At 39.9% G+C, this 18,660-nt stretch overlaps 1 protein-coding gene across 1 annotated transcript; it reads right to left on the minus strand.

Annotated features, from left to right (window-relative positions):
• Positions 1–5,229: 5,229 nt before the first annotated feature.
• On the minus strand, positions 5,230–17,824 carry LOC108991227 (putative multidrug resistance protein). The gene is made up of 7 exons (XM_018965405.1): positions 17,639–17,824; positions 17,496–17,550; positions 9,344–9,528; positions 8,804–9,261; positions 7,791–8,331; positions 5,746–7,703; positions 5,230–5,663 (listed from the first exon to the last, which is right to left on the minus strand). Exons 1-7 carry the CDS (start codon positions 17,822–17,824, stop codon positions 5,288–5,290), a joined length of 3,759 nt encoding a protein of 1,252 aa, XP_018820950.1. The 3' UTR covers positions 5,230–5,287.
• Positions 17,825–18,660: the final 836 nt, after the last annotated feature.

An 18,660-nucleotide genomic window follows, 5' to 3' on the forward strand; every position in this document is an offset into this window, starting at 1 on the left:
ATTGCTAAGTTGTAATGAACAAGGGGAAACAAAGAATGAGTCATGTTTTTTATGACTGTTGATAAAGTCTGCTCTAATTGTGGTTATATTTAAATTTGAGTATTTTAAAGTGAGATTAGCAAGTAAACATGGTTGTGAAGTCACATTTAGAGTTTTGATCATAAGGAGTTTTGGTGTAAAGTCTTCAAGCATGGTTTAGTTTCACAAGCTTTTGAAACTATCTTGGGAAGGATGTTTTCCACCCTCCTGTGTTGGGCCGACTAGGCCCATCTCCACGAGAGCCCGTTTGATGGGTGGGCTGCCCACTCCAGAAGAAAGGCCGAACAGGGCCCACGGGGTACATGCACCAGAGAAGAGGGAGACAACCATTTCACCTGCGCAAACCGCTACTCATGTAATCAGACAAGGGACACACCACACCACATTGGTCAGAAGGGACAACAACCAATGTCTGGAGCGTACCACCCACCTGTCCCTGAGGCTGTGATGGTAGGCGCACCACCCCCACTCCTGCCAGAAAGAATAGACGAGGGGGTAAGACAGAGTCTTGCATGATATGGCAGGACAACGACTGGAATGGCAGACAGACACCTTGCCATTAGTGCGGCACTCGGTATGTTTCCTGCACAATGGACAAGAGGTAGTCGGAACCACCCCCACCAAGGTATATAAACCCATCCCCAAGCTCAGGTAAAGAGGGCTCACTCTCTCGAATACTTTCTATAAGTGCACTTCTCACAAGAAGCATAAATCTAACTTAGGCATTGTAGGTGTCCCTCACCACCCCGAGCCCTCACCTTAGTGGATCTTACAGGTCAGCGAGTGGAACCGTCGAGTTGCCTAGGATATGAAACATGATATCAACAGTGGTACCGTCTGTGAGATCTTTAGAATAGCGTGTCATTCGTATGCCGGCAATGACATGTTCACAAACCACATGCAGATTGGAAGAATCATCGAGAAACATGGAAGCAAGGCTTGTCGAAATGGATTGTTGTGTGTATCCTTCGGCAATGAGACGTGCCTTGTATCTTTCAATGGTGCCATCCGCATGGTATTTTATTTTGTAAAGCCACTTGGATCCAATAGCAGTTTTTCCTTGAGGAAGATCAATAATGTCTCAAGTGTTGTTAAATTCAAGAGCAACAATTTCACTGTCCTTTGCTTTGCGCCACTCAGAGGATTGGACAGCTTGTTTATATGATGTTGGTTCAAATTGTTTAATGATGGAAGCAGAAAAAATGACATGTTGGGGTGATAATTTTTCATGTGAAATGACAGATAACAAGGGATATGGATGAGTAATATGTGAAGTACCTTCTTCTTGGGAGCAGATCAGTGAAAGGGAAGACCCACCAGCTTGTTGACACTAGTAATCCTACAGGTAAAAGGGTTGTTTCTTGGGTCTTTCAGGTAGTCGAGGAGCTGTTTGGTGTGTTTGGAAAATGTGATAAGGGGAAGAGGTGGATATAGGTGACTAAGGAAGGGGTGACTGAGGTGGGGAAGTGATATATGGTGAAGGAATAGAGTCTAAACCATGAGGAGTGATTTCTGGTTGATGAATTAGTGAAGGAATATCTGGTGGATGGATAGAGTCTAAGCCCAGAGGATTGATTTCTAGTTGGTGAGTTAAGGAGGTAATATCTGTTGGAGGTGTAGTGTTGAGGCCGAGAGTAATGAGGGGATTGTGAATGGGAATGTCAGTCTTGTATGGGAAAACTTGTTCATAGAAAATAACATCACGTGAGTTAAAAATAGATTTGGTTCGTAAATCTAATAATTTATAACCTTTTACTCCAAAGGGATAATCAAGAAGGATGCATTTTCTGGCACGGGGGTCAAACTTGTGGCGATGAGTTGTGAAAGTGGAGGCATAACATAGGCAGCCAAAGATTTTTAGGTGGCTATATGAGGGTTTTACTTTGAATAAAAGTTAGTATTGTGTTTGATTTTGGAGATTGGGAGAATGGGTTCGATTAATTAGATAAGTGGCAGTCATAATACAATCGTTCCAATAGGGAATGGGAATGCCAGATTGAAAACGTAATGCTCGAGCAATGTTCAAGATGTGTTGGTGTTTGCGTTCTACAATCCCGTTTTGTTGGGGACTTTCAACGCAACTTTTCTGATGGATTATACCTTTTTCCATATCGAAATTTGTCATGGAAAATTCCACACCATTGTTTGACCGAATAGTTTGGACTTTTGTTTGAAACTGTGTCATTAAATAAAGCCATGTTGATCTTGTGAAGTCATCAATGATTGTAAGAAAGTATTTGGATCCATCATACACCATATGAGAACAAGGTCCCCATATGTCACAATGGATTATATCAAAAGGTTGTTGTGCTCGTGTTTGACTAATGGAAAATGGTAAATGGTGCTGCTTTGATAAATGACATGTATCACATGGAGGAATTTCATTCATGAATTTTTGTTTTGATAAGTCTTTTTGTAACAATAAAAGGTGGGAATCAGAGGGATGTCACATTCTACAATGCCATAATATGTGTTTAGAATGAGGGCTAGAAATAGAATTAAAATGGAAAGGTAAGTCAGACGAGGTGACAACAAGGGCTTGAGTAGGTACTGCTGTCAATTGTAAATGGTATAAGCCATTATGAGCCTCACCCTTCCCAATTGTGCTCCAAGAGGAAAGGTCCTGCACAAAACACTCATTGGTGAAAAATATGAAACAACAATTGATGTCCTGAGTTAACTTTCTAGTTGAAAGAAGATTAAAAGTAAATTAAGGGATGCAAAGAACATTTTTCAGAATAATGGTAGGGGTGAGCTAAACCTTGCCCCGATGAGTAACATGTGCTTGGTTACCATTTGTTAATTTAACATAGAAAGAAATTTTGGTTGGTTCTGAGGTGTAAAGGAAGGTGCAACAGAACACCAGTGTCTATAATCCATGGAATTTGTGAAGATAAAGAAGATGGATTAAAAGCCGATAGACATAAGGGAATGCCAAATATGGCTGAAGATGATGGATGAGTAGATACTTGATTAGCCAAAGGTGTTGGGGTCTAAGATTGCAGCAAAGCAAGTAGATTGTGATATTGCTCTTGAGTTAAAACATGCTTTGGACCCATAGTGATATGCTCTTGGTCAGAGATGCTAATTTGGTTATCAAAGAATCCGTGAGCTTGGTCCGATTGTGAAGCTTGTGGCCTAGTGGGTAGCCATGTAGCTTGTAGCACCTGTCAATAGTGTGTCCAGTAAGATTACAGTGAGTGCAAATAGTTTTTTCCAAATTAGGATTGACTTTAAAACATTTTTCCAAAAAATGGCCTGAAATTTTACAATGAGTACAAAAAGGTGTATCTCTTTTTGGAAAACTAGACTGTTTTGTGGGGTCTTTGTTATAGGTAAAATGGTTTCTAGTTGCAAAGGCAAGTGAATCAGAAGGGATGGGAGGATTGGAAAGCTGTTTATGCTTTTCTTCTTATTGGACAAGGGCATATACTTCACTTACTTGGTGATGGTTTGAGTAAAATAATCTGGGCCTTGATGTTAGTGAAAGAATCATGAAGTCCCATGAGAAACTTCATCATTCAGTCACATTGCTTGTTGGCAATGACAGTTTTCATAACACCACATGTGCAAGTTGGTATGGTTTGTTCATCAAGCAAGCTCTTTAATTTTGAAAAATAAAGGCTAACTGAGTCGTCTCCTTGAGAGAGAACATTGATAGATTGTTTCAACTCATAGAGCCGAGGACTATTGTTTTGTGCAAAACGTTGTTCTAACTCAAGCCAAAGAGCAAGAGCGATTTCAACATACACAACATTGTTCTTGATTTCCAAGGACATAGCATTTTGTATCCAAGTTACAACCATGTCATTGCATTGAAGCCATGGTTCTAACAAGGTACTGGAATTAGATGGTTGAGAGAGAGTTCCATCGATGAACCCTAGTTTCTTCTTGATACGCAGAGATATGCAAATGGTGTGAGCCCAAGAGTGATAATTATCTGCCGTCAAAAGATGATTTGTGAGTAGTGTGCCAGGCCATCGTTGGGATTGAGAAAATAAGGGCTAGAAGGGTCTTTGGGGTTGAGGTTAATGGTTGCCATTTTACTGGCTTTCTGATACCATAACAGAGATTGTATTTTCAGGAGGAAGGTTGAGAAAAGAGCAGGCAAAATTGCTTCTGTGTATTTCTGTATATGTTTCCTTATTCATCATAACAGAGTATAGCTTTATATAGCAATGTACAAAAGCGTGGAAATAAGGAAATCAAATCCTAACAAGGAAGGTACAAATATTCTAATAGAATTACAGCTCATTTGCATTTATTCTAGGAGATTTTGTGGTCCCTAATTTCAACCGAGAAGATGTTGAGGAGCTGTGATCATCCGTGACTTGGGCAGCTGAGTTGTATTGCTTTGGTGGCATATTTTGGGCAGATTTCAACACTCTCAACCCATTTCATCTCTACAATTTTCACAAATTTTCATACAATATAATAAACAATTCAAATTTTTTCAAATTCTAAAATAATAATAATATTAAAAAATGATATTCTAACAATATTTTATTCAACTTTAATCTCAACTTAACTCAACTCATATCATCTCAACTCACTATCTAAAACTAACCTGAGTTAGCTTTTCAAAACCACAAAGCTTTCACTTATCCAAAGTTCAAATCAAAATGGAGGTCTTGGGTTTGACCACCCGGGTATTAAAAAAAAAAAAAGTCTATCAAGGACAAGCTATGCAATCATGATTTTGTACAACAAAAAAATGTTGGGTGAAATTTGGAGTCAGGTTCAAATCAGAGGCTCTACGCAATCTAATATCATATTAAATCACCACTTTCATAAAAATGTAAGCTTATGAAGATTATTTAAATATAGTTATTTAATTTTATTAATAACTATATTCACAACAACGGGCACACTCAATTTGTTCTCAGCTTTTATAGTGGCAAAGAATCTCCTCAAATTATTACTTGAACTGTTCTTCTTACATATAATCTTTGAAGAATTCATTTGTAATTTGAATTTTCAACGACTGTTTTGAGTCTTGTGTGTTTGCGCTCCCATACAATAATTCCTGCAGTATAAACATATGGAAGGGTCATTATGGGATTAATTTTTATGAATCTAGCTCATAAATATAACAGTGACAGAAACATGATCAGAATCATATGGAGGGTTCTTGGTCTTAATTCCCAACACAATCTAATGCAATGCATTCATGTTAGGTTGGTCCTCCTTCCTAATGAAAAACCAACTAGAGGGATTACATGATGAACATTGTCATTGAGTCTTCGAGTCACATATATGTAGAGTGACTACTTTGCTGCTGAATTAGAGAATAATATGCGCCGCCATGTCCAACAGCGAGTAGATCCGAGTGTGATCCAAGTTCCACAACCTTACCATCCCTTATCACAGCTATGTTGTTTGCCTTCTGTATTGTGGATAGTCGATGAGCTACGATTACGCATGTTCTGCCTACCATCATCTTCTCCAGTGCCTCTTGGACTAGATTTTCTGAAACACTATCAAGGGCGCTGGTTGCCTCGTCCAAGAGAAGTATTGTTGGGTCCTTAAGTATAGCTCTAGCTAGTGCTATCCTCTGCTTTTGGCCTCCTGATAGTTGGGCTCCTCTTTCTCCACAGTAAGTATCATAGCCATCTTTCATAGAACTGCATTATAAAGTGTTATTTCCCTGTAAGGTAGCTTAACATAATTTTTTTCTGTAGCAACATAAAGAGGAGGGATCCATACCTTATAAATTCATGAGCATTTGCAAGTATTGCTGCCTTCCTTACTTCAGATTCTGAAGCATCCTCTTCACCATAGACGATGTTCTCACAAATAGTTCCAGCAAAGAGAGTGGGCTCTTGACTCACTAATGCAATATGTGACCTTAACTTCCTTAAATTGTAGCTCTTGATGTCACATTCGTCTATACATATAGATCCCCTTATGGGGTCATAAAATCTTTCAATCAACCCAATGATAGTGGATTTGCCTGAACCACTCTGTCCTACCAGTGCCATGGTTTTCCCGGCTTCAATCTTGAGACTTAGGCCCTTGAAAATTGTTTGGTTAGGCCTACTTGGATAAGAGAAATACACCTTCTTAAGTTCTATATGACCCTTGATATACTTTTTAACACTAATACCAGTGGAGCTTTTAGGTTCAATCTCACTTCTTCTGTCTATGATTGCAAAAACTGATCTAATGGCATTGCTACCTTTGGCTATATCAGAAGTCATACTTCCTGCATCTGCAATGTTCTTACCAGTGCTAATCAAGATGAAGAAAGCTTGAAATAGGTGTTTTGGGGTGACCGATTTCTGATTGACCAACCTCCCTCCGTACCAGAAAGTTAAAGATATGGCAGCTGTAGTCAAAAATTGAGAGCTAAACATTCCAAAACCTGAAAACCACGACTGTTTGACACTCTCCCTCCTAGGGCCATCCATTGCTGCTCCAAATAGACACAGTATTCTTTTCTGTGAGGAAAATGCTGTGATGGTTTTGTGGTTGATGATAGCTTCACTTGCTAGTTGACTACCCTTACTTTGCGCTTTCTTAGCCTTTTCAGACAACCTTTTCATCAGAACACTCCTTGAATAGAAGCTTGCAATGAGCAAAGGCTGCATGGCAATCATTACAATGGCTACCCTCCAAGTGACTACTAATCCAATGACAAAAGCAACGGAGGCACTAAAGAAAACCTGAACCAGCAATGACATACGCTCCACAATTAGTGAGCGTATCATGTTAGCTTCTGTGGCTAACCGTGCACAGATGGCTGCACTTGTATTATCATCTTGATCAAACCATCCTATCTCAAAGGTTAGCAATTTTTCAAGCAAATTTTCTCTCACCCTTCTTGTTAAACACTCTCCCATAATTCCAAAATTGTAGTGTTGTAAGAGATTGGCAATGAAGCTAAGAACTGCTAGGCTTAGGAAGATGCAGCTGTAAAATCTGGTTTCTGATCTTATGGAAGAATTGTTGTCTTTGAAGTAAACTGAAACAATTGTTCCCAAGCAGTAGGCATGAATTGGTTGAATAGTTCCGAAGCCAGCAGCCCCTAAACATCCAAGTAAAGCTTGCTTCCACTCAGGTGCATTCATCCGTAGTAACCGCCATTGGGAAACTGGAGGATAGGCATGGGTTTTGGTTGTTCCATCATTATCATGATCGTAAGGATGCATTTCTAATGAGTGTGTAAGATCAATGGAGAAAACTGAGCTGAATTGGTAGGCTGGGCTACTTTGCCTACTTGATCTCACACTTATAGGTGTCTGTGGAGCCATGGCACTAATCATTCTGCCAAGATTTGTATCCTCTCTTTGATGGTATAAACTATCGAATGCTTCATTTTGCATTGCTGAATGCTGCAACTGAACCATTTTGCTATAGACCCCACGTTCTCCATTATTCATGTGGATTAGCTCATCATGAGACCCAGATTCGACCACACTTCCTGATTCAAGAACCACTATCAAATCAGCCCTGAGGATTGTGGAGAGGCGGTGGGCAATGATAATTGTTGTCCTTCCTTCTGATGCCTTGTCCAAGGCTTCCTGCACTATTCTTTCAGACTGTGAGTCCAAAGCACTAGTGGCTTCATCAAGCAAAAGGATTCTTGGATCTCTGATTAAAGCTCTTGCTATAGCAATCCTCTGCTTTTGCCCCCCAGACAATTGAACTCCAAATTGCCCTACCTGAGATACAAGGAAAACTTTTCCAAAGCCAAAATTAGCATTGAAAATTATCTTTCACTTGACTAGAAGTAATAAATCATGACTTACTTGAGTTTCATATCCTTGAGGAAGTTTGATGATGAAGTCATGTGCATTTGCAGCCTTAGCTGCATGGATAACTAGATCCATTGGAGCTTCTTCCTTGCCAAAGAGAATGTTCTCTTTTATGGATGTTGCAAAGAGAATTGGCTGTTGGTTAACTAGTCCCATCAAGGACCTTAGCCACTTAACCTGTAGTCTCTTTATTTTGTACTTATCAAGAAGAATGTCTCCATTGACAGGGTCATAAAACCTCTCAAGTAAAGAAATTATTGTAGACTTTCCAGAACCACTACCTCCCACTAGACCTACCGTCTTTCCAGCTTCCACTCTAAGATTGAATCCTCGAAGTACTGGAGTATCAGGTCTTGATGGGTAGCTAAAGTCAATCTCTTTAAATTCGATTTCTCCTCTGACATTTGACAGAATTTTACCCTTTTCAGCTTCGGAGTCTATAATTGGAATCCGATCAATCATCTCCAGAAACCTGGTGGCAGCAATTGTTGCTTCCAAGATGGAGGAGAGATTTGGGAGGGCATTCATAATGGACCTAAAGATACAAGATTAATGTGAGTTATGAGAGAGAAACTTCTATATTGAAGGCTATTGATATTTATATTTTTAAATAATAACAACATTTTCTTTTCTTTTCCTCTTTATATCCCAAACACCAAAATTTTATACAAGGGAACTGAACTTGAAAAACTTATTAAAGTACTTGGAGAATTCTTTAATAACTTAAAATAATTTATGTAATACTCTTTTATGTAACAAACACTACATTCCAAATATTTTTGAATTAAATATCATATTTCCTTAAGATTTTTGAATTTTGAAGTTTACAAGGCACAAGGTGCAAATGCTTCCGAAGCACAAAATTTTAAAAACACGGATTCATCCGGGTTCCGGTCCTGCTATACCCGGGTTCCCGGGTCGGAACCCGGATGAACATTCCTACATGTCAGTGCCAATTAAAATCAAATGATGGAAGAATTATAGTAGTATGGGTGAAAGTAACTCACACTCCTGCCAACATGACACAAACTCCAGAAATGAAAACAAGTCCTCCTTTCTCTCCTCTTTCAGTGACTAGAACACTACCGACCCAAGCCTGGAAAGCCCAAACTGCATAAATCATCCCCATGCTCCCTATCATCATTCCCTTTGTGAGGCCTTGCTTTATGCCAAGCTCCATACTTTTCTGGAGTGCACAGCTGAATCTATCCAGTGTTTGATGCTCCCCCACATATGAATAGACAGTGCGGATTGATGATATTGCTTGTTCAGCAATCCCACCAGCAATTCCATAAGCATCCCTTGCCTTTGATCCAAGGCCCTTCATTTTCTTTCCAAACACAACTCCTGGAACGACAAACAGGAGCGTGAATGGAAGAGCGGCCAATGCAAGTCGCCGAGAAAGCACAAATGCAATTATTAGGCAAGAGATGAATGATGTAAGGTGAGCCAGGCAGTTGGGTATCTACAGTAAAATAAATGTAGATGAAGTTAACAAAATAGCATAAAGAAGAAATAAGAATCTCTCTTCTATCACAATCAAAAACCTTCTCAGCTATAGTGTCTTGGATTATATGGGCATCAGAAGAGATGGTAGAAACGACTTGGAAGGTGGTGGAAGAAGCAGCATTGTTGTCATAGAAACCAACTTCATGCCTGAGGACTGCCCTTAAGTATTCTACTCTCATGCAATATGTTTGTCTCTCTGCAGTTCTTGCCCAGCATAGTCCCTCTGTTAAGTATGAGTTTGTATAGGAATAATCAGAACTCAAAAGTTTTAATCTAGTGCGGTGCATTACAAATCCAACTGCTATTAATTATTGCTCTATATGCAGATTATGATTAAAAGCTGTTATCCTATTACTATATGCTGATGTTTCATATTGTTCTTACCAATCAAATGGCCGTGTCAATTACAGTTTTCAGCGAGAAAATATGGGAAGAACAACTAACATGCGTTTAGGTAGAAATGGCAAAATAACCCCAAGGGGTTGACCCAAGTAGTGAAGGCCTTGGTCTTGGGGTATTACTCCATTCAAGGTCCAAGATTCAACAACTCATGGGTGCAAACAATCTTTTGGGGCCACATTGATGTAGGATAGAAGTGAGAAGGAGAAATAGAAATAGAGCAATAGGAAATAGAGAAGAAAAATGAACCAGAAGAGAAGAGAGGAAGAAGAAGAAAGCAAAGAGAGACTGGAAGGAGGCGGCCGTAGCGCTCAACTCTGCATTCAAAACAACTACCGTTCCAATATTCCTTACAAGTCTTTAAGTAGTAGGGCAATACAAACCCTAAATGAAATAAATAACACACTAATAAAATAACAAAATAGAAGATGTCTTTAAATAGTAGGGTAATACAAACCCTAAATAAAATAGATAAGACATTAATAAAATAAATAAATCGTAATAGGAGATGTCCTCATCAACTCTCCCGGAGTGGAAAAGCTCGACTCTGTCGAGTTGACGAGTCACACTAAGGTTGCAACCAATCACCCAACCGAAAGCTAAGTGGTTGAGCACGCTTCTTCTGACGGCCATAAACACGTGTGAGTGGAGGATTGAGTTTGGTGTCCCTACCCACTTCTCTAGAACAGGTGGCCGGTGACCTGGGTAAAGGAAGATCCTGCTGGCTCCAATAAAGCTCCAATAAATTTGGATCAAGCTGCTGGAGTGTCTCTCTGGGAATCCATGTACAGTCAGAATTTGATCGATCGACCCAACAAACAAGGAAACGTTGAACCTCTCCATCATTGGTCAACACAATCTGTTCATCTAGAATCCCGGAGTGGAAAAGCTCGACTCTGTCGAGTTGACGAGTCACACTAAGGTTGCAACCAATCACCCAACCGAAAGCTAAGTGGTTGAGCACGCTTCTTCTGACGGCCATAAACACGTGTGAGTGGAGGATTGAGTTTGGTGTCCCTACCCACTTCTCTAGAACAGGTGGCCGATGACCTGGGTAAAGGAAGATCCTGCTGGCTCCAATAAAGCTCCAATAAATTTGGATCAAGCTGCTGGAGTGTCTCTCTGGGAATCCATGTACAGTCAGAATTTGATCGATCGACCCAACAAACAAGGAAACGTTGAACCTTTCCATCATTGGTCAACACAATCTGTTCATCTAGAATAGTATCAATTTTATCTTTGTGTGCTGTGATAGATGGTAGTGGATTAGGAGTGACAAAAGGTTCAGGATCAGGGTTCACAGATGGAGGTAGAAAAGGATCACTGGAAGGATTCAAGTGGCCTTTGTAAGCAACTAAGTCCTCAACATTGAAAGTAGAGTGGTAACCAAAATGTAATGGCAGATCAATAATGTATGCATTTGAACCAACATGCTTTAAAATTTTAAAAGGACCAGCACTACGTGCCTGCAATTTGGAAGCGGATCCAGGTGGACGTCATTCCGGTCTAATTCGGATTGTAACATAATCCCTAACTTTAAATTCAACATGTCGTTTATGCAAATCAGCTCATAGTTTATATGATGCATTATTGGCCTCAAGTTGTTTATTGATCTCAATATGCAAGTCATGAAGATGTTGAACAAAAGCCTCAACTGACACAGACGCATGAGCATGAGGAGACATGGGAATAAGGTCTAAAGGCTTCCTAGGTTTGTAGCCATGAACAACTTCAAAGGGACTCATACCTATAGACCAATTCACCGAACTGTTATATGCAATATGAGCTATAGGGAGGATCAAATCTCAATTCCTAAGATTTTCCTGGACCAGACATCTTAATAAGTTGCCAAGATTGCGGTTAACAATTTTAGTTTGACCATCTGTCTGGGGGTGGTAAGCAGTGAAGAATTTCAATTTAGTGCCAACCATATGCCATAGGGTTCTCCAAAAATGACTTGTGAAATGAACATCCTTATCTGAAACAATAATCTTAGGAAGACCATACAACTTGACAATCTCGTTAAAGTACAACCTAGCGACCTTAGACTCATCTGAAGTTTTGCTACAAGGGATAAAGTGAGCCATTTTCGAGAAACGGTCCACTACAACAAAAATAGAAGCATACTTCTTCAAAGTGCATGGAAGTCCCAACACTAAATCCATACTAATGTCTTGCCAAGGACAACTAGGGACAGGAAGGGGTGTGTAGAGACCAATATTCTGTCGCTTTTGTTTGGCTAATTGACAAGTGTTACAGGTGCTAACTATCTTAGCCACATCTCTCTTCAAGCTGGGCCAATAGAATTGACGTTCAATCTCTTCTATGGTCTTATCACGTCCAAAATGTCCAGCTAAGCCTCCAGCATGAACTTCCCAAACTATAAAGTCCCTAATTGAAGTCCGAGGGATGCACAACTTATTGGTTTTAAAAAGATAACCATCCTCCAGACGGAAACCATCAATGGTATCCGACTGCCTACTTTGCAAAACGAGAAAAGTATCCCTAAAATCAGGACAAAACTCATACTTTTCCTTAAGTCTTTCAAAACCTATGACCTTGACATTTATGATAGACAAAAGGGAGATACGGCGGCTCAAAGTATCAGCTGCTTGGTTCTCAATGCCCTTCCTATGCTTTAAAGCAAAAGAATAAGCCTGCAAGTATTCAACCCAACGGCCATGCCTAGAATTCAATCTTTTCTGGGAATTAAGGTAGCGGAAGGCCTCATGGTCTGAATAAAGAAAAAATTCCTAAGGTAACAAATAATGGCGCCAATAGCGCAAAGCTTGCACAACCGCATACAGTTCCTTATCATAGGTAGAGTACCGTTGTTTGGCATCATTTAACTTCTCACTGAAATAAGCAACATGGTGGCGTTCCTGGCTAAGAACTCTACCTATTCCTACCCCTGAGGCATCACACTCGACCTCAAAAACTTTGGAGAAGTCAGGAAGTCGCATGACAGGAGCTTCCGTCATTCGCTTCTTGACTAACTTAAAAGCCTTAGCCGCTTCCGATGTCCACTAAAATTCTCCCCTCTTCAGGCACTCCTTGATAGGAGCCATGATTGTGCTAAACCCCTTAATAAAACGACGATAAAAGGTAGCCAGACCATGAAAACTCCTGACGTCATGTATAGTCTTGGGCTCAGGCCAACCAATAATGGCCTGAATCTTTGTGGGGTCAGCAGATACTCCAGTAGAAGACACAATGAATCCTAGGAAGACAACCCGATCGGTGAAGAAAGAGCATTTCTTCACATTAGCATACATATTTGTTTCACGAAGAGTGGAACAAACCTGTGTGAGATGATCTAGATGTTGTTCCTTAGTCCTACTGTAAACGAGAATGTCATCAAAGTAGGACGACGAGGAACTTACCCATGAAAGGCTGAAGAGCTTGTATCATCACTCTCATAAAAGTACTTGGGGCATTGGTTAGTTAAAAAGGCATGACCAACCACTCATAAAGGCCATCATTCATTTTGAAGGCAGTTTTCCACTCATCACCCTAGGGAATCCTAATTTGGTGATACCCACTCTTTAAATCAATCTTAGAAAATATTGTGGCACCAACCATCATATCCAACATATCATCAAGCCTAGGGATGAGAAATCGATATTTCACTGTGATCCTATTAATGGCACGACTATCAATGCACATCCTCCAAGAACCATATTTCTTAGGAGTCAAAAGGGCAAGAACTGCACAAGGACTTAAACTCTCACGGATAAAGCCTTTGTGAAGAAGTTCACCCACGTGTCTTTGAAGCTCAGCATGCTCAATGGGATTCATCATATAATGAGGCAAGTTTGGAAGGGACGCTCCTGGGACAAGATCTATGGCATGTTGAATATCTTGTAGAGGGGGTAAGTGGTCAGGGAGGTCTTCAGGGAAGACATCCCGAAACTCCTGAAAAAATGACTGGGCCTCATCAAGGGCCACTATTGGAGACGCCAATGGAACCTCCATAACAACCACAACAAACACAACAGAAGCACTCACGAGTGCACGCTCAAACTCCGTAGAGTTAATGATATTTAGTCCTTTTCGTTCCACAATTTTCTTTGTTTGTTGTGAACCAACAGGTTTTGGAGGTAAAGGGTTAAGATGAATCTTTTTTCTATTAAACACAAAGGAACATGAATTGGATTGACCATGATTGGTCACATCTAAGTCGAATAACCAAGGCCTGCCAAGAATGACATGACCGACATCCATAGGAATGATGTCACACCATATACGATCCTTATATTCTAAGAACTGGATAGGCACCAGACAACACTCTTTCACAGTTATGGAAGAAGTATCAACCCAAGAAACACTATACGGCTGAGGGTGAGGCACTGGTTGCAATCCAAGACGGGACACAGTAGCCACAGAAACCGCGTTAATGCAACTCCCACTATCCACAATGATTTTACAACCCTTATCATTGATTTTGATATAAGTATGAAAGATGGCATGACGACGCCAATCATCAGCACCTTTTGGTTGGGTAAGGGTGCAACGTATAACACTTAATCGAGGTGTGTTGGGAGCACGGGGTACAGAACTTAAATCCACAGGAAAGGTTTGGATACGACCTAAGAAGGTATCCTCATCATCACCTAAATCACCAAACTCCTCAAGCTTAGACTCATAGACTTGATCTTCTAACGGTTCATCAACTATACCCTCATGCTCCTCAATGACTAGGGTTCGACTAGGACAATTGGAAGAAATGTGGCCAAAACCCTTACATTTGAAGCACTGCAAGCGGGAGGAAGTCTTGGGAATTTCAGGACCTTTACCTTTACTTTCCCATGCGGGGGAAACAATAGATGGTGGAGCTCCTAAGAGAGACTTAGGGGAAAGGGTGGGCGCTGGGGTGATGGAAGGGCAGTTGTCACCATGCCTTCCATACGGAGTCCTCATAACCGACTCATAGTCTCGGACTAAAGAGTAAGCGTGGTCAAGTGTAGCGACACCCCGAAGGACAAGCTCGCGCCTAAGATCATCTTTTAGGCCTTGTCTAAACCTACTCAAAGTCATGGCCTCATCCTCAACAATATGACATCTCATTCAGAATTCATCAAATTGAGTGACATACTCAATCACTGGCCGATTGCCCTATGTAAGGGCATTCTATTGGTCCAGCAAATTACCCCAGTAAGATTGGGGCAAGTATTTCTCTTGAAGATGACGTTTCATTTCTTCCCAACTCCCAACAGGAGGCGCATGACGCCTCTCAAGGAGATCTTCTACACTTTCCCAAAAGAATTGGGCAGTGCTAGTTAGTTTCAGGCTAGCAAATTGAACTCTTCGATCTTCAGGGACTCTATACCAGGTAAAGAACGATCCATATCCCTAATTCATTGAGTAAAAACTCGAGGATCTAGGCAACCATCAAAAGTATGGGCCTCTAGCTTAATGTTTCTGAATAAGCGCTCTTCATGGCGAGTAGGGGACTGAGTACCTTGACGGTAATGATCTTGCTCTCGCTCATGATCATAATCCCTACCCCCACGATCATGTCTGACATGTTGTTGATTACCTCGTCCACGACGATAATGTCTATTATGGGACACTTCAGAGTTGTCAGACGAATGTGGGGGTTCCTCAAAATTGTTCAACCTAGCAGCTAGGTCCCTATTCTTCTCACGAGTAGCAGCCATCTCAGTTTGGACAGCCACTAATTGAGTTTGTACATGTTGCTGGTTATTGGTTAGTTGAGCTAATTGTAGAGTGAAGGCATCAAATTGGGAAGGATCCATGGTAAAGGTACTGGAACTAGAGGTGATAAGACGACCACTACGCAACTGCATGCAATGCAACACCCGCTAAATGAAGTGCAATGGAGAGATCAATGAACAATAAATGCAAGCAATGAAAAATATCAACTGAGCCAAATAATAATAAGTCTTTTTTTTTTTGGATTAAGTAAATCCAAAATACGGCAAACAAATAATGCTGATGTTTAAAATAACAAAGCAATGGTCAAATGCTAATCGAACAAATCCAATCACATAGCAATGCTGATATTTTTGTTTTAAGAAGATTTTTTTTTTTTTGAAGGACAATCAATGCAAAAATGAGAAGTAAAGGTTCGGGCTATGGAAGTGAGAATGGGAACACAAGAAATAGGAAGTAAAACAAAATCCTAAGTGTTGAATAAATCTGGCCGAAGCAAATGCGAGTTTGGCTAAATTCACTATGGTAATAGCAACACATAGAAACAATTAATACATTTTCAAAACAAGCCGATAGTGTAAAACCAAAGAAAGAGATAGTAAAACTCCCTTTGCTCGTTGAGAACTGTTCACAGTCGGTGAAATAAGTCATGCAGAAGGTAAAACTACCCGACTTCCTTTCTTTCTTTCTTTTTATTTCGGCTAGCTTCGTTTGCTAGCACTTGCGTCTCTGGCTATTTCTATTGGGAGTCGCGCGAGAGGAGAAACTGAGGGAGAGATAGACGTCTGCTAGGGGGAGAAGAATCGGAGCTGAGATGTCGTGTTTTTGGCACCGTCTACCTCAGGTCTGGTGGTTTCGGCGAGGTCTGTGTTGTTGTTGTTGTTGTTTTTTTTTTTTTTTGTTTCCGCACCTGTTGTCTCTGGGTATTTCGGCACTTGGTGTTTCGGGGAGAGGCCGAGGGATGAAACGGAGGTAAAGGAGAGGCCAAGAGGCTTACTGGCAGTGTGCTCAAGGTCGGGAGAGGTAGCGACGGCAGCAACTCACAGAGAATGAGATGGAGAATCAGAGAGAGTCGATTCACTGAAGGTCTGCTCAGGAAGGTGCGGTGATTTGCTTTATCAGGATGGTCTGCTCAGGAAGGTGCGGTGGTTTCTCTAGATTTTCGGTAGTCTCACTTGGTGGTTTTCAGCAAGGTCTGAGCGAAGGTGAATGGGTTTTGTTTTGGCTTGGATCGAAGGGAACTCAGATGGATGGGTTTGGAATTAATATATTGTTTGAGAAAACAATAGGACCGACTCTTGATACCAATATGATGTAGAATAGAAGTGAGAAGGAGAAATAGAAATAGAGTAATAGGAAATAGAGAAGAAAAATGAATCAGAAGAGAAGAGAGGAAGAAGAAGAAAGCAAAGAGAGATTGGAAGGAGGCGGCTGTAGCGCTCAACTTTGCATTCAAAACAACTATCGTTCCAATATTCCTTACAAGTCTTTAAGTAGTAGGGCAATACAAACCCTAAATGAAATAAATAACACACTAATAAAATAACAAAATAGAAGATGTCTTTAAATAGTAGGGTAATACAAACCCTAAATAAAATAGACAAGATATTAATAAAATAAATAAATCATAATAGAAGATGTCCTCATCACACATCCCTGGTGAAAAGTCAGCGATTATACTAGTTCCGTGTAGGGGAATTTCTGAGGGTGCAGTGCACGGGACCGGAGTCTACTTTGCAGGGATGGGTCCGAAGGGTCCTGCCTTGAAAAGGTTCATTGACATAAAAATAAAAAATAAAAAAAAGGTAGAAATGGCAAAATGGAAAAGAACGACACTAGGCTTGATAAATTTTCTCCCAAGTTCTTGCTTTCATGTGGGTGATAAAGAGGAAAAAAATGCAGATATGGAAATGAAAAAAAATTTCAATTTCGAGCAAGCCTGTAGGGTGCAAGATGAAGCAGCCTAATCCATCTGATGGGAAAAGATTGGACTTCTAAGACATTTTACATGGATATCTGTTGAACAATGAAGACCTGATCATTCTATAAAACAGGGCAAGGAGAAGCTCTCTCTCTCTCTCTCTCTCTCTCTTAAACATGAGTCAAATTTCTTACCAACAAAAGCCGATATCCCAACTCCAATGGCAACATACAGCAGCCTGAGTGAGTACTGCAAGAAAAAGGCAAGAGGCTCTCTTACATATAGATATATCTGGTCCTGAGGTAATTTAAAACCGTACTGCAGTTAGTTTGCATACCTTGTTAACAATGTCATTGGAGAAAGAAATCCCAGAAGTTCCTCCATACTCATTGATCAAGCCGCTGAGAACAAGCATCGTGAGTGGAGTCATCAGCCCATCACCAATGCTGCCCAAAGTACCAAAAATCAAGAGCAACTTGTCCAGACCATCACTGTACCTGAAAAGATGACCTATGCTCCCCATATCAATTGCTCGATCTTCAACTTTTCATTTATTTCTGCAATTAAACGCACTGTCACTGGCTAAAAGAGCTTAAAAAGAGGTAGTTTAGCCACCCTTTTTGGTTGTTTGTTCTGTTGTTTACGTTTCTAATATCCAGTGCCAAATGGGAGAAATATGCAAGAGCTTTAAAGCCGGCCTTCGGTTTTGTCACTTCGGTTTTGTCAGCATGTATATTTCTTTTTGTCCTGTTGGGTAGCTTCAACAGCATGGATCTTTCGTCAATCATACAAACCTGTAATTCTTTGTCATTTGCCTTGACGCATTCTCGTAAGTAATCTCTCCCACGGTCCACCAAGTCCAACGAGGTTAGGGACAGAATCCCTGGTATTACCATGTTAATCAGTAAAGGCTTCATCTATAACATTTCGTCTTAATTGTTTTATATATATATATAATTTACAGATTAACAATTTTGCTAATGTTAAGCGATTTCATTCCTTCACGTCTTAAATAACTAATTAAAATTATTTTTTAAAAAAATTAAATTTTAAATTTTGAAAAATTATTCGTCTTCTTTTTTTTTATAATATATTTTTTTTTTAGTTTATGTTTTATATTAAAATTAATGACCAGAGAAGCTTTAAAATTAATAACTAATTTAAAATTATTTTAAAAAAATATTAAAATTTAAAATTATTGAAAATTTATTGCATCTTCTTTTGTTTATAATATTTCGTTATTTATTTTTTTATATTTTATATTAAAATTAATGATCAGAGAAGCCTTAGGATTAATAAAATTTCCCCCCTTAGTTATAATAAGAAAAATACTGCTTAGCGTCTCAATGTTGCCGTTTA

The sequence above is a fragment of the Juglans regia genome, chromosome 3, assembly GCF_001411555.2.
Source record: "Juglans regia cultivar Chandler chromosome 3, Walnut 2.0, whole genome shotgun sequence".
Classification (NCBI taxonomy): Eukaryota; Viridiplantae; Streptophyta; class Magnoliopsida; order Fagales; family Juglandaceae; genus Juglans; species Juglans regia.